Source organism: Bos javanicus, chromosome 3 (assembly GCF_032452875.1).
Source record: "Bos javanicus breed banteng chromosome 3, ARS-OSU_banteng_1.0, whole genome shotgun sequence".
Taxonomy (NCBI): Eukaryota; Metazoa; Chordata; class Mammalia; order Artiodactyla; family Bovidae; genus Bos; species Bos javanicus.
In genome coordinates, this window is record NC_083870.1 from 87,588,751 (window position 1) to 87,602,137 (window position 13,387).

The 13,387-nt window shown below is 34.3% G+C and overlaps 1 protein-coding gene across 2 annotated transcripts in view; it reads left to right on the forward strand.

The window, feature by feature from the left end:
- Positions 1 to 13,387, forward strand: part of MYSM1 (Myb like, SWIRM and MPN domains 1) — a 41,737-nt gene that overhangs the window by 8,620 nt on the left and 19,730 nt on the right. For both annotated transcript variants that reach the window (XM_061411785.1, XM_061411786.1), the window contains 5 exons: positions 576 to 654; positions 3,492 to 3,590; positions 5,921 to 6,687; positions 10,980 to 11,110; positions 12,229 to 12,332. In XM_061411785.1, the coding sequence (XP_061267769.1) occupies positions 576 to 654; positions 3,492 to 3,590; positions 5,921 to 6,687; positions 10,980 to 11,110; positions 12,229 to 12,332 (1,180 nt within the window). The remainder of the gene's footprint in view (positions 1 to 575; positions 655 to 3,491; positions 3,591 to 5,920; positions 6,688 to 10,979; positions 11,111 to 12,228; positions 12,333 to 13,387) is intronic.

Here is a 13,387-nt window from a genome sequence, read left to right on the forward strand (position 1 = left end):
TTTTGCTGAACAAGCAACAACAACTAAAAAATGAAGTTAAAGGAAAGATTAATGGTTCACGTCAATCAAATTAGCTGGCTTCATCTCAATTTTATTTTTAATTTCTTAATGTCCTGCATTTCAAAAGCAATAATTACAATGTCATAGTACTTTTACCTCTTTTCCAGCTTGATATTTACATAGATTTACATATAAGAATCAGATGATATTTCTAGAGCCAGTTTTATCTCTGACAAGCCTCTCAGGTTTTGGAGATGTGTTAACATTTGCTACTTTGTGTCCAATCTAAGGAAGCCTATTTGTTATTTCCTTTGATGTCTTTCAGTGTTATCTTCACTCAGACCCAAGGATTATTATGTCTTTGGGGGCTCCTGTCCTGAGCTAGAGAAGTATATAAGACAGGGTAAATCTGGTCCCCCAGGTGGAGGCTGCGGCCTGCTTTTTCTTCTCTTCTTTTTAATTCTTAGACTCAAAAAGTATTAAGTTTAGCCCATGGCTATCTATAACCTTTAGCTGCATAAATATGGAATGTTCCATTTCAGAAATTTTTTTGCAATTCCTCTTTCTCCCTTCAGGGTACACACTCCTACAAAACCAGCCAGTTACTCAGTAAAGTGGACGATAGAAGAAAAAGAGCTGTTTGAACAAGGGCTGGTAAATAGAGCAATTTTTAATTTATAGTGAAATAATTCTAGAAGCAAATATTGATAGAATTATAAGGTTAAATTAATTTATAGAGACCGAAAATTTAATTTTAATTACAGTAATCACATTTATAGTTTTTCTGTAGTTAAATGATGTAGTTAGTTAGAATGATTATGTTTGTAGTGTAGTATGAGAGAATTCCTTTTAACTCGTACTTAAGTTACTAAAATATTAAAATATTGATAGATTTGACTCAATATTTTAGGTAGTTTTTCACCCCTTTTTTGGTACTAATAAAACCCAAGAAATTGTATTGTATCTTTATACGTTTTACCAACCACCTGTATTGAAAGGCAAACTTATTTTATTACCTGATCTTTTCTCTTGGGGAAAAACTTATGTATTTGGAACAGTCAGGGTGATCAGCTGAGTTTTTTTTCAATTCCGATTTTGGCATTTGTGCACACAATCTAAATATTTTAGTGGATATAGTTAAAGACCAGAAACATTCCTTTTGCATGAATGTTTCACTGAGATCTATTTAAATGTCCATAGTTGCATAATGGAAAAAAAAAATGTACACAAGTTTCTAATTATGAGAAAGTGCCTTAATATAATGAAACTTAAAATATTTGCAGGAATTTTTTTTAATTGTCTATAGTAGATTATATTTTTTTCTTTAAGGTACATATTACTCAATATTAATTCATTTTGAAATTATATATATTTATATATTATATATGTAGAATATTTATGTAATATTATGTAGGATTCATGAATGCAAATTGAAACATAGTTAACATAACTACAGAAACTATTTTGAGGGTTATATCTCCTCCTGAGATTTTTCTCCTTTACTTTTGATGCTTTTTATACTGATATTTTAGTCTGTCATGTGATTATCATTTATATAATCTAATTAACCAGTCGTATATTTAAGATTGCTGACAACTTTGGTGTTTTGTCCGTTACCAAAGATCAGAATGTACACACAAATGGATTGTGAATTTTGGGGTTGTTATTGTTGCCATTGGTGGTAGTTATAGAGGCTCAGCTCCATGGTTCAGAACTCAGATGGCACCTAAAGTTGTAGAGTGTTAAGTCTCCTTCTGACTCCTGTCTCAACCTTTAGTTTTCTTTGCCTGTCACCTGTTCTTGTGAAACCTTCCAGAGATAATTTGTCCCTATAAAAGCAAGTGTCTTTATTTAGGTACATATGTAGATATCTATATCTATCTGTGTGTATATAAAGAGATATTTTCCCACAAAAATACATGGAACCATTGGTTGTATTCTCAGCCTGTATAACCCATTAGTATCATTTGCTTATAATCTGAATTCTCTCAGGCTTGAGAGTAGGAAATTACATGGTACTGAATAATGGAAGATTTTTTCCTTCTTGTCCCTTTGCTCTATTTTTAAATTGGTGAATGTTTTCTTTGCTTCTCTTGTTAGTGTCCCCTCTCCAATTTTCATAGTGCCCAAGCCCCTAGAATCTTAACTAGTCACATTTATCCAGATCGTCCCTGTTTCCAAAAGTGCTCCATGCTACCAGATTACGTATTTGCCTTCATTACTCAGCTGTGTCTGACTCTTTGCCACCCTATGGACTGTAGCCAGCCAAGCTTCTCTGTCCATGGGATTTTTCAGGCAACAGTACTGGAGCAGGTTGCCGTTTCCTACTCCAGGAGCTCTTCCTGACCCAGGGATCAAATCTTCTTCTCTTGTACCTCCTGCATTGGCAAGCAGATTGTTTACCGCTGCGCCACCTTGGGAAGCCCTTAGCACATAATGCAGATAATTAAATCTTCAGGAAGTTGATCTCAGGTATTAGTTAAGAACTATCATAAGTTATTAATTTATACTTACTGATTTTCTCAGAAGTACTTTCAGTTTTAATAAATTGTCCATATGTCAGATTTTCTATTGAAAACCAGAAATAAGTATATAAGTTAAGATTTATCATTTAGGTCAGGATAATTTATTGTCATTAGTCATGACTCTCTGGCATGTAAATCTGGCCCTGAGATCAACTTCTCTGAGTTGTTGTATTTTGTTTTTTTTTTACTTTAAATAGTTTTAGAAAATCTAAAAAAGGATTGTTGAGCTTCTTTGGGAAATGGAGAGTATCTTGTGTTAGAGATAATGTAGGAGATTTATGTATCAAATGATAGATTTGATAATTAGAAATACTGTTTAGCTTTAAAATTATACTGCATTCATGTCTGTACTTGAAAACACACCAGAGCTCCTTCAAGTTCTCAGTTTTTCCCTTCACAGCTTTGATGTTAGTAGGTACACAGCCTTTGACAATGAAGGGAGGTGTTGGTTGGAGGTCACTTTATTTGTGATTCAATCTTTTAAGTCAGTTTACTGTGATATCTGAACAGTGTAAAAGTTTGAATATGTAATGGATGTTTTAATATGGAATTTGAGTAAGAAAATTTTTTTGAAATTAGTGTTGGAACATAGTCAATTGATTCTATAATTGGAAAATAGAAAATACAACCCACCTCCCTTTCAATGCACTTTTTTGTTGAGTTATCCTTAATTTTGGAACATCATAATGTATAATACTAATACATACTGTAGGAGTACATAGAAGTGATGGATCTTCATTTAGGTAGCTATAAAAAGAAATTTCTAAATCATCTTGGTCTGCTTTCAGAAGTCAAGATTCAAAGAGAAGATTGTGGGCTTTGATTTTAAGAGTCTTAACTATATATGAGACTTGTGTGTTTTAGAAAACAAAAATAGATCATTTTAGTTTTTTTTTAATATGGCAGTAATTTGGAATGTTAATTAAGCTAATCAAAAACCATTTCTTTTCCATTTTGATAACACAGGCTAAATTTGGCCGAAGGTGGACCAAAATTGCAAAGCTAATTGAAAGTCGCACTGTTTTACAAGTGAAGAGTTATGCGAGACAGTACTTTAAAAATAAGGTAAGCAGGATATAAATATCCTAGTGATCGTATTTAAAATAAATAAAATTAATAAGCTTAAATAGTTCTTTAATTCAGGCATGCTTGCATACATGCTAAGTCTCTTCAGTCATGTCCAACTCTTTGTGACCCTATAAACTGTAGTCCGCCAGGCTCCTCTGTCTGTGGGGATTCTCCAGGCAAGAATACTGGAGTGGGTTCCTTCAGGGGATCTTCCCAACCCAGGGATTGAAGCCATGTTTCTTACATCTCCTGCGTTGGCAGGAGAGTTCTTTTCCACTGGTGCCACCTGGCATTAAAGTCTTAATGTTCAGAGTGTTTATAGTGAAAATATTTTATACCCATAAAGTACCCTATAAATGTTTGTCTTCAAAAATCTCAAAGCATATCTTCAATGTATTGAGTATTGCTGTTAAATTGGTATTATTATGTTACTCCACTTAATTTCATGCAGTTAAATAGGGCAAATTATTAGTTGCTCAAAAACATCCTATAAAGCAAATAGTATATCAAAGAGAAAACCTTAGAGGTCATTGCTTCCTGGAAAATTTTTTTCCTTTTTAAATATTTGCATTAAACTTTTAAAATTATTAGAGCTTAGGGGCCAAAAATGCTAACATGATTCTAAAATCTTTTTAATAGCAGTGAAACTTGTACAATTATTGTGAAGAACTGTCTGAAAACTCTAATAAATTGCAGTGTTCAAAAATGTACAGTTATGGTCTAGTTCCTTAGTCTTGAAAGTAATTTGTGTTGTATTCAACCATGTAGTTCTGATATTTAGAATTTTTCTAATATATTCTGCTTGAGTACTGGAAGCATAATTATATAGAATTTGAAAGTGTCTTAAGTGAAATTTGGTGCTTTCTTTTCATGTAAATTGGGTTGACCCTTGAACAAAACAGGCTTGAACTGAGCTGATCCACTTATATGGGGATTTTTTTCAATAGTCAGTAATACAGCACTGCACAATCCACTGAGGTGCAATTGCAGATGTGGAACTGCAGATGCTAAGGAACCGCATAAAGGGAAGGCCAGCTTTAAGTTATATGCAGATTTTCAACTGTATGGAGGGTTGGTGCTCCTAACCCCCTGTTGTTCAAGGGTTTACCCTGTGTACAAGACTTATCTAATTTAGTGTCATTTGGTCATAGGAAGTAAGTAATGGAATGAATTCATTGTAAATCAATCAGTCTGCTCCCTCTTTTAATCATCAAAAGCATTTTCCAGACAGCCTACTAAGGTCAAGGTATTACGAGGCAGAATAAGCCTCATTTAGTTATTCTTACCCATGCTTCTCAGGCTGGTGTGTGCAGGACTTCTTGCAATGTCAGTTTTACACAGAGGCTTGAGATGAAAGGGTACATTTTAATATTAAAAAAAATATTAATATATAATGAAATACAGTGCAAAATTTTGTCAGAAATTTTAAGCTAAAAACGAGAGACTTCAAATAAATAGATTGTTAAAGGCCATTTCAAGCTAAATGTCCAAATTTCATTTTCCCTCCTGCTACGCTTTCCTTTTCCTCTACATAGTAAGCCAGTTAACTACAATGCAGTATTCTCGGAGTCTGTTGTGATAAAGGATCTATACATAATCTCTTTTCAGGAGCTGTTATGTCTTGGATATGTCAGTCATTTGCAAGATTTTTCAAAATTATATGTAACAAAGATTTTATTTCAAATCATATTAACTCGTTAGCATTCATTTTCTTTTCCTATTGCATTACAACATATTTATGTTTATAACAGCAGATATGATAGTTTCATGTCTTAAATTATAAGCTCTATAATATTATAGCTACATTAAATGAACGTGCAAAAGCCAGTTTGTTTCTCTTGTCTTTATATTTAAATGAAAGATGATTTTAATTTACTCAGTAAATATATGTGAGATAGACTCCTTTAACTAAAAGGAGTTTTTAGCATTATAAAAAATGATCTGCTGAGCTATCAGATATTCTGAGAAATAAGCCTTCACAATATCTTAAAAATACCTTGTATGATGGTTTTTGGTTAATTCTCTATGGTTGATCTGAGCCAGATTCCCATTTTAAGCTTCGTACTGAAAATTAAATAGTAGGTCATAATTATTTGATTAATAAAAGTCACCAGACCATGAATGAGTCAAATATACTTATGGAAATTTGAAGTGATGATCTTTTACATTTAAAATGTAGTTGTAAACCCTTCAGAAAAAGCACAGTAAAGAAATACCATTGACATGTACTCAGTTTAATAACTTTGTATCTTATTTTTGTGTGTGTGCCAATGATTGCATTTTTAAAATGTTAATATTATGGAGATTTTATCTTGATTTTTAATAAGGTAAAATTAGATGGCCCAGAAAAGGAAACACCAAATCAGAAGAATAGCAGTGGCTTCCAGATGAAAAATGAAGATGAAGGGACAAAGGCATGGACACCATCAGGTTTAAGGGGACGTGCTGATCCCAACCTGAATGCCGTGAAAATTGAAAAGTTATCCGATGATGAAGAAGTAGACATCACAGATGAGACTGATGAGTTGACTTCTCAAGTTCCCCAAAAGGATCTTAGCAGTGTTCTCTTGTTAGACATCTCTAATAATAAAAGACCTGAAACCATTAAAGCAGTAGTTTCTGACAGCCAAGAAGATCCCATTTCTAAATCTTCCAAGGAGTATCTTCAGAATATAAAGCAAGGTGAGATGGAAGCACTTTCAAGCTCAGGAATTAGACTTTGGACTGAAAATTACAATACCAGTGACCAAAAATTAGTTGAATTAAATGATCAGAAATGTGATAAGCTGATGAAGAACTGTGATAAACATCATGGGAATGGAATAACAGATGATGCCAGACAGTTGCCTTCTCCAGAGCCTTGTGAAGTTCAGAAAGACTTGAGTGATAATGAATTGCTTTTTCATTCCTCCTGCCAAATGGAGGAGGAGAGCCAAGAGGAAGAAGAGCTTAAGCCACCAGAACAAGAAATAGAAGTGGATAGAAATATCATTCAAGAAGAAGAAAAACAAGCAATTCCTGAGTTTTTTGAGGGGCGCCAAGCTAAAACACCAGAACGCTATTTGAAAATTAGAAATTATATTTTGGATCAGTGGTAAGGAAAAATTGTATTTTAGATGCTATTTTAAAGCTTATGCTACTCTAAAGTATGTATGTGTGCCTATGCAGAATTTAGTGTTTTACAGTCCTAGTGTTCCAGAGAGCTTTAACATATTAATACATTTCAGTAGGCAAGACTTGGTTTCTCATAGTGAAACAGTTTGAAAGTTTTGGAAAGTGTTGTCATGTATAGCTGTCTTAACCCATCTGTCTGTTACTTTATTAGAGTTTGTGGTCCTAAAAGGAAAGGGATAAATCATTACCTCAAAAAGCAGTTTTGTAGGACAATGTTAGGAAGATATAGAAAACACTACTGAACTGGAAGAGGGGAAGAATGTCTATCTTAGTTTATGGTGTACTTTGAAGTACAAAGAGAAAACTTTGGTGACAAGGATAGTATCATTTAATGTGGCTTGATTTCAGAAGCTATTCTAAAAATCTGCCTTAAGTGCTTTTGACTTTGAACTTGTGACATAATGTGTTAATAATTCCTTTATCAGAATATAGGAATTTTTTTATATATTCAGTTTATCCTCTAAATTGTCAGTACCTTTTATTTGAATTATTTAGTGAGGGATGGGGAACAAGCCAAAAAACTTCCCAACTTATTAGCTTAAGTGCTGTGAAAGTGATTTGCATTTTTCGTAATAGTTTAATTAAGACATCATCAAATATTCATGATTGTTATGCTTCAGGAGCTATAAAATTGTGTAGAGCCATTTTTACAGAGGGCTTCTGTTCTGACCTAGGAAGATTATCAAAGGAAAAAACCAGGCTTGTTAAATCAGTAACTTTCATTTTACCCACATAATATTAAGCATTTTGACATCTAAAGAAAGCCCTATTCAAAAAGAAAAAAAAAATTTTTTTTCTCGCTCTTAACTCTTGGTTATTTTGCAAATGATTGAGGTTGGGAAAATGCTAAGTGAGGGTGGTATCAAAGTAAAAGAATACCTATAAGGAACTACTTCTGACATTTACATAGTGTTTTATTGTTTACAGAGAGCTTTTCTCTATCTGATTGCTCCGAACAATCCTGTAACCTAGGCAGGTGGTATTTTCTCTCTTTGATAGAATGAGCTTGAGGTCACGAGAGGTTTAGGGAGCTGCCTTGGATTATACAGACCAGTTGTTGACAAATGAAGGACTTCAACACAAGTCTCAACTCTGTAAATCACTCTTTCCATTATTCTACATTGCCTAGTTCACACTTAAAACACAAATTAAATTAAATCTCCCTTGGTATCTAATTTTGTTTTTGGAAATAAGAGCATGAATGGCCAAATTGAAGTACTTCAAAATAATGACTAAATCAAAAGTGTCTATGTAAATTATCAAAGACAATTTAATGTTACTTTAATCAAATTTAATTTGTTACTTTGAATTTTAGATTTACAGGCAGAATAATTTATATGGGTAGCATAAATTATATGGCAATAGTTTCCTAATATCATAGCCTTAGTTCATAAAACCAGTTAAATATTGCTGTTTCAGTATGATGATTTAGCCGAACAGTATGAAAGCAAAAAGAAATGTTTTGAACAGGAACCCAAACCTATTCTCTTCAGAAATAGAACAGAGTATTTAGAGACTGGAGGCGGTGTTAAAAAAAAATGGAAGAGTTCAAGTTTTAAAGATAAAAAAAACCCTGCTAGATTTGTTTGTAGCTAGAAGATCCTTTCCATAAAAGCACATGCAGTTGACTCCCTGTTTAGGGGGCTATTTTATTAAAATAGTAACCAGTATCATTGAATATGTACTAAATGCCCCACATTGTATTTATCTCTAGTCCTCTTTGACAGCCTTGTCCTCATTTTACAGATGAGAAAAATGAGGTTGAGAGAGGGAACAGAGCTGGTTCCAGGTCACATTAGGTGGAGGCGATTCCAGAGAATGCAGTCTTGACCCGTTACTTTCACACTTACCACTCTGGGCCTTGACTGACTTTTCACACTGCCTTAAATGCTTTTCCCCACTGGATTTTGGTGAATCTTACTTCCTCTTCTTTTTCAGTTCTGCTCAAGGGAGATTAGACGCCTTCTTTCTCTACCCTGTCTACAATAGCTTACATATCTCCTCCCTCTCATTCTCTTACCCTGTATTTTATATATCTTATAGAACTTTTTACCACTGAAAATACTATATTTTATTTGTGTTTTGTCTCCCCTCTCCCCACCCCAATGATAAATATAGGCTCCATGTTCATTGTTAATTGTTTTGTCCCTCCTGCTTAGAACATTGCTTGGAATACAGAGACAGATTGAAAGAATGAGTCATCATTATATCATAAACAGATATTTCTAGAGGCCTTACCATTTGTTCAGTGCTATACTAATACTAAGCTCTTTGTTTAAAGCCTTCTGATTTGTGTAATCTTTAATTAGACCAATACAGTTTATAGTTTCATAGTTTTTTGGTAGCTGGGTATACCCTGCCCATTCCAGCTGACCTGCCTTCATTTGTGTAGTGTGTGTACTTTCCACGCAAGCGACACTGAAATCCCACTGTTTTAATGGAACTTCTGATATCCTCCCACATCCCAGATTATCAATACTTTTTACCCTCACTGACCTTCAGAATTTATGATTTTAAATTTGGTTTCTGGTTAGGTCTTCCCTGAACACCCTGTCTAAAATAGTCTGTGCCTCTCTGCCCTGCTGTATCCCCTTATCCTTCTTACTCTGTCTTCCTAATGCTATTGCTACCTGACAATACACTATTTATTCATTCATTTATTGACTTACTAGAATGTAAGGTTTGAAACTTCAGGAACTTCAGATTCATCTCTGTATCTGTGCCTAGAACAGTGCCTGATATGTAGGACACAAAATATATATTTGTAGTATAAAGATTAAGGAATTCCTATGTTATGTAATATATCTGAACACTCAGTTTATAAAGTCTGTGTTTGAATCCTGTCACTTCCTTAACAAAGTGCTTTAATTTCTCTTACCTTGTTTCTTCATCTCAAAAGTAAGAATAATAAAATCTACTTTGTAAAATTGTATATAACCCTTAGTGTGGCATCTGTTATAAGTACTCAGTAATTGTTTGCTACTCTTACTAAGTTCCACTACTAAGACTTAATGTTAAACCATCTAGCGTGGTATGTTAAGTATATTTAGTTGTCGTTGTTCAGTCGCTCAGTCATGTCCAACTCTTTGCAACCCCGTGGACTGCAGCATGCTAGGCTTCCCTGTCCTTCACCATCTCCCAGAGCTTGCTCAAACTCAATGTCCATTGAGTCGGTCATGCCATCCACCCATCTCGTCCTTTGTCCCCTTCTCCTGCCTTCAATCTTTCCCAGCATCAGTGAGAAAAGTGAAAGTGAAAAATCACTCTGTCGAATCCAACTCTTTGTGACTCCATGGACTGTATACTGTATACAGGCCAGGATACTGGAGTGGGTAGCCTTTCTCTTCTCCAGGGGATCTTCCCAACCCAGGGATCGAACCCAGGTCTCCTGCATTGCAGGCAGATTCTTTACCAGCTGAGCCACAAGGGAAGCCCAAGAATACTGGAGTGGTAGCCTAACCCTTCTCCAGTGGATCGTCCCAACCCAGAAATCAAACCAGGGTCTCATGCATTGCAGGCGGATTCTTTACCAACTGAGCTATCAGGGAAGCCCTCCCAGCATCAGGGTCTTTTCTAATAAGTCACCTCTTCATATCAGGTGACCAAAGTATTTAGTAATTGTTTTATTTTGTAAACCTCTTCTTTCTTTCAGTCTTTGGGTGTTTCTTGATTCTTTAGCATGTAATATAGTATCTGTTTTCCACTGAGAGCACTTAATGTTACTGGCATAATGATTAAAACTAATGTATAACTTTTAAGCATTTATAAGGTAGCTTGTAATTAAAAGATGCTGTCCAGCAAAGTTAAAGTAGATGAACCTAAGCAATGTATTAAAAATTGGAATGTCTAATACTAAGCATTTTCAACATATTATGAATGTGCCCTTTTTATTCAAAGACTGAGGCTTGCATTTGGGTCTGTAGATAAATATGCTTCTAACTTCAAAGTTCTGGGATCTATGGAGTTTAATGTTGGGAAAGAAATGATACTTATAAAAGTCACACTGTACTTGTTAATGAGTGTATCATTGAAAAATATTTCATTTCAGAAAAAAAGTACACTTGGGTATTATGTATTAGCATTGTATTTACTACACATTTACATATTGAGAAGGGGGTACATTTAAAAAATATTTCAAGTATTAAAAGTTTCCCCCAGAAGTCTTCTTTTATGTTTTTATTTATCCAAAATAATTGTACTTCCGTCTCTTAGGGAGATATGCAAACCGAAATACTTAAATAAGACCTCAGTACGTCCTGGCCTGAAGAACTGTGGGGATGTTAATTGTATTGGACGGATTCATACATACCTCGAGTTGATAGGAGCAATCAATTTTGGATGTGGTAAAAATAAAAACCCAACAACATCTTTTAATCAACGTTTTTTATCCTTACAGCACCCATTAATTTCTTTGATAGTCAGAATTCAAGGAGATTTAGTATTGATAGAGAAAGGTGATTGATACAGAAAGGTGCTCTAATGTTATAGAATAAATGTATTGATATTTTGTTTTAAAACAGATTTCTGTTGATAAACTATATTTCCTTTTAACCTGCAGTCAAAATTGGTGCTTTTAAAGGAAAAAATATTAAGTAGTAGAAATGATTTAAGGATGCAGTTCTTTATCAAGTAAACGTAAATGTTATGAAAAGTCCAATCAAGGCCCATTTAATTTGGAAATACTGTATTAATGCTAGACATATTATCTAGCAGTATTTAAATAAAATAATTTATGAGCCTTTATACTTAAATGTAATAAAAGTGCCAAAATATTTTTTGTGGTAGAAAGTTTCTTTCACCCTGGTTTTTCTCAAATGTAAAGTCATGCATATTTTTAATGTATTCTGCCCTTTTATTGAATTAACATGACATAATTTTGAAGAAAGATAATAGTTATAATAGTTGGAAAGTGATAAGTTAATTAGAATGATGTAATCCATGGTTTGAGTGGAGTATATTCTGTGTTCTGTGTCTATGAAAAGATAACCAGAAAACTTCCTACCAGAGATTATTTCATTTCATGTAGAGATAGATAGAATTTAGTCTTCCCTGGGATCTATCCTTCATTTTAGTGTCTTTTCTTGCCCAAAGCAAGGTACCAAGAATGGCTTTATAGGAAAACTAAGATGCCATAGCCACGCAAAGAAAAGTGAAATCATGTTTACTGTATTAGAATACCAAAATTAGCAAAGTGGGCTTAGCACTCATTTAATCAGAAATTAAACAAATGAGCCATTTCCTAAATGTTTCATTTTATTGAGATTTCCTTATGAAAACAGCATTACTTTCATGTGAGAACTACCAGGTAGCACATCAGATGTGTATTGTGGAATAAGATAGAAACACTGATACATAAAAAAAAAAACTTAGAAATTGGCTTATAATTGTAGATATGTCTTCCTATTGGACAAATAATTCTACAAAATAATAGATTGTTTTGTTTTTTTCTGGATTCCAATAGAACAGGCTGTATATAACAGGCCACAACCAGTTGACAAAGTACGAATCAGAGACAGAAAAGACACAGTAGAAGCATACCAGCTTGCCCAGCGCCTGCAGTCTATGGTAAGCTGCCCCGTGGCTCACTGAATGATCGGTGTTCTTTGCTCTGTTGAGTAGGCTGTGCCTACTTCTCTTCACCTGTTTAACAAATGGCTATCTAGTAGAAGAAGATGCTTTCTTTCACCCAAGCCATTCACTTTTCTCTTTCCATTCAGTTTAATGTTAATTTAAAGGCAAAAAACAAACCCCCCGAATCTAAAAATCATTCACAAACTTTACACAGAAGCATGATGTTTTGCTTACAGTGGTCTTAGACTGCTTCATTTTGATATCCGTATCTAACATATCTTTTAAAAACCAAACATTTAAGCTCTTTTTTGTTTCCATTTTCTTTTTGTTTGTTTAAAAATTCTTGCCATAAGATTTAGCTTTTTTGAGAGCTGTTCAAAATATTTTAGTCTTTTTTAATTCTTGAGGTTAATGAGTTTTACAAGCTTCCATAGTTTTACATGGCTCAGTGGTAAAGAACTCGCCTGCCATTGCAGGAGCCGTGGATTCAATGCCTAGATCAGGAAGATCCCCTGGAGAAGGAAATGGCAACCCACTCCAGCATTCTTGCCTGGGAAATCCCATGGACAGAGAAGCCTGGTGGGCTGCAGTCTGTGAGGTTGCAGAAAAGTCAGACATGACTGAGCAACTAAATAGCAACGAGTTTTACAGTGTTTTACAATGCATGCATCTTATTTTAAAAATAGGTGATCCAGCAAGTCTCCCAAAAGGCAGAGTCATGCTGTGGTCTTGTTGGCTTTTACTAATTGTTGCTGTTGATTAGTTGGTAAGTCGTCTCTGAGTCTTCTGTGATCCAGTGGACTCTAACCCACCAGGCTTCTCTGTGGGATTTCCCAGGCAGGAATACTGGAGTGGGTTGCCATTTCCTTCTCCAGGGCTTTACTAATAAAATAGGTGAAATTGGTAATGGGTAAGGTAAATAGAAAAGAATAGAAAATGAAAGAGCAGGTTTTTTTCCTCGGAGTATTTAGGCTATAAAACATGTCTACCCTAGTTTTTTTGTTTTTCTTTTTAAGGAGAGAATGTTTTCATGTGCAGTTGCTGGAGTT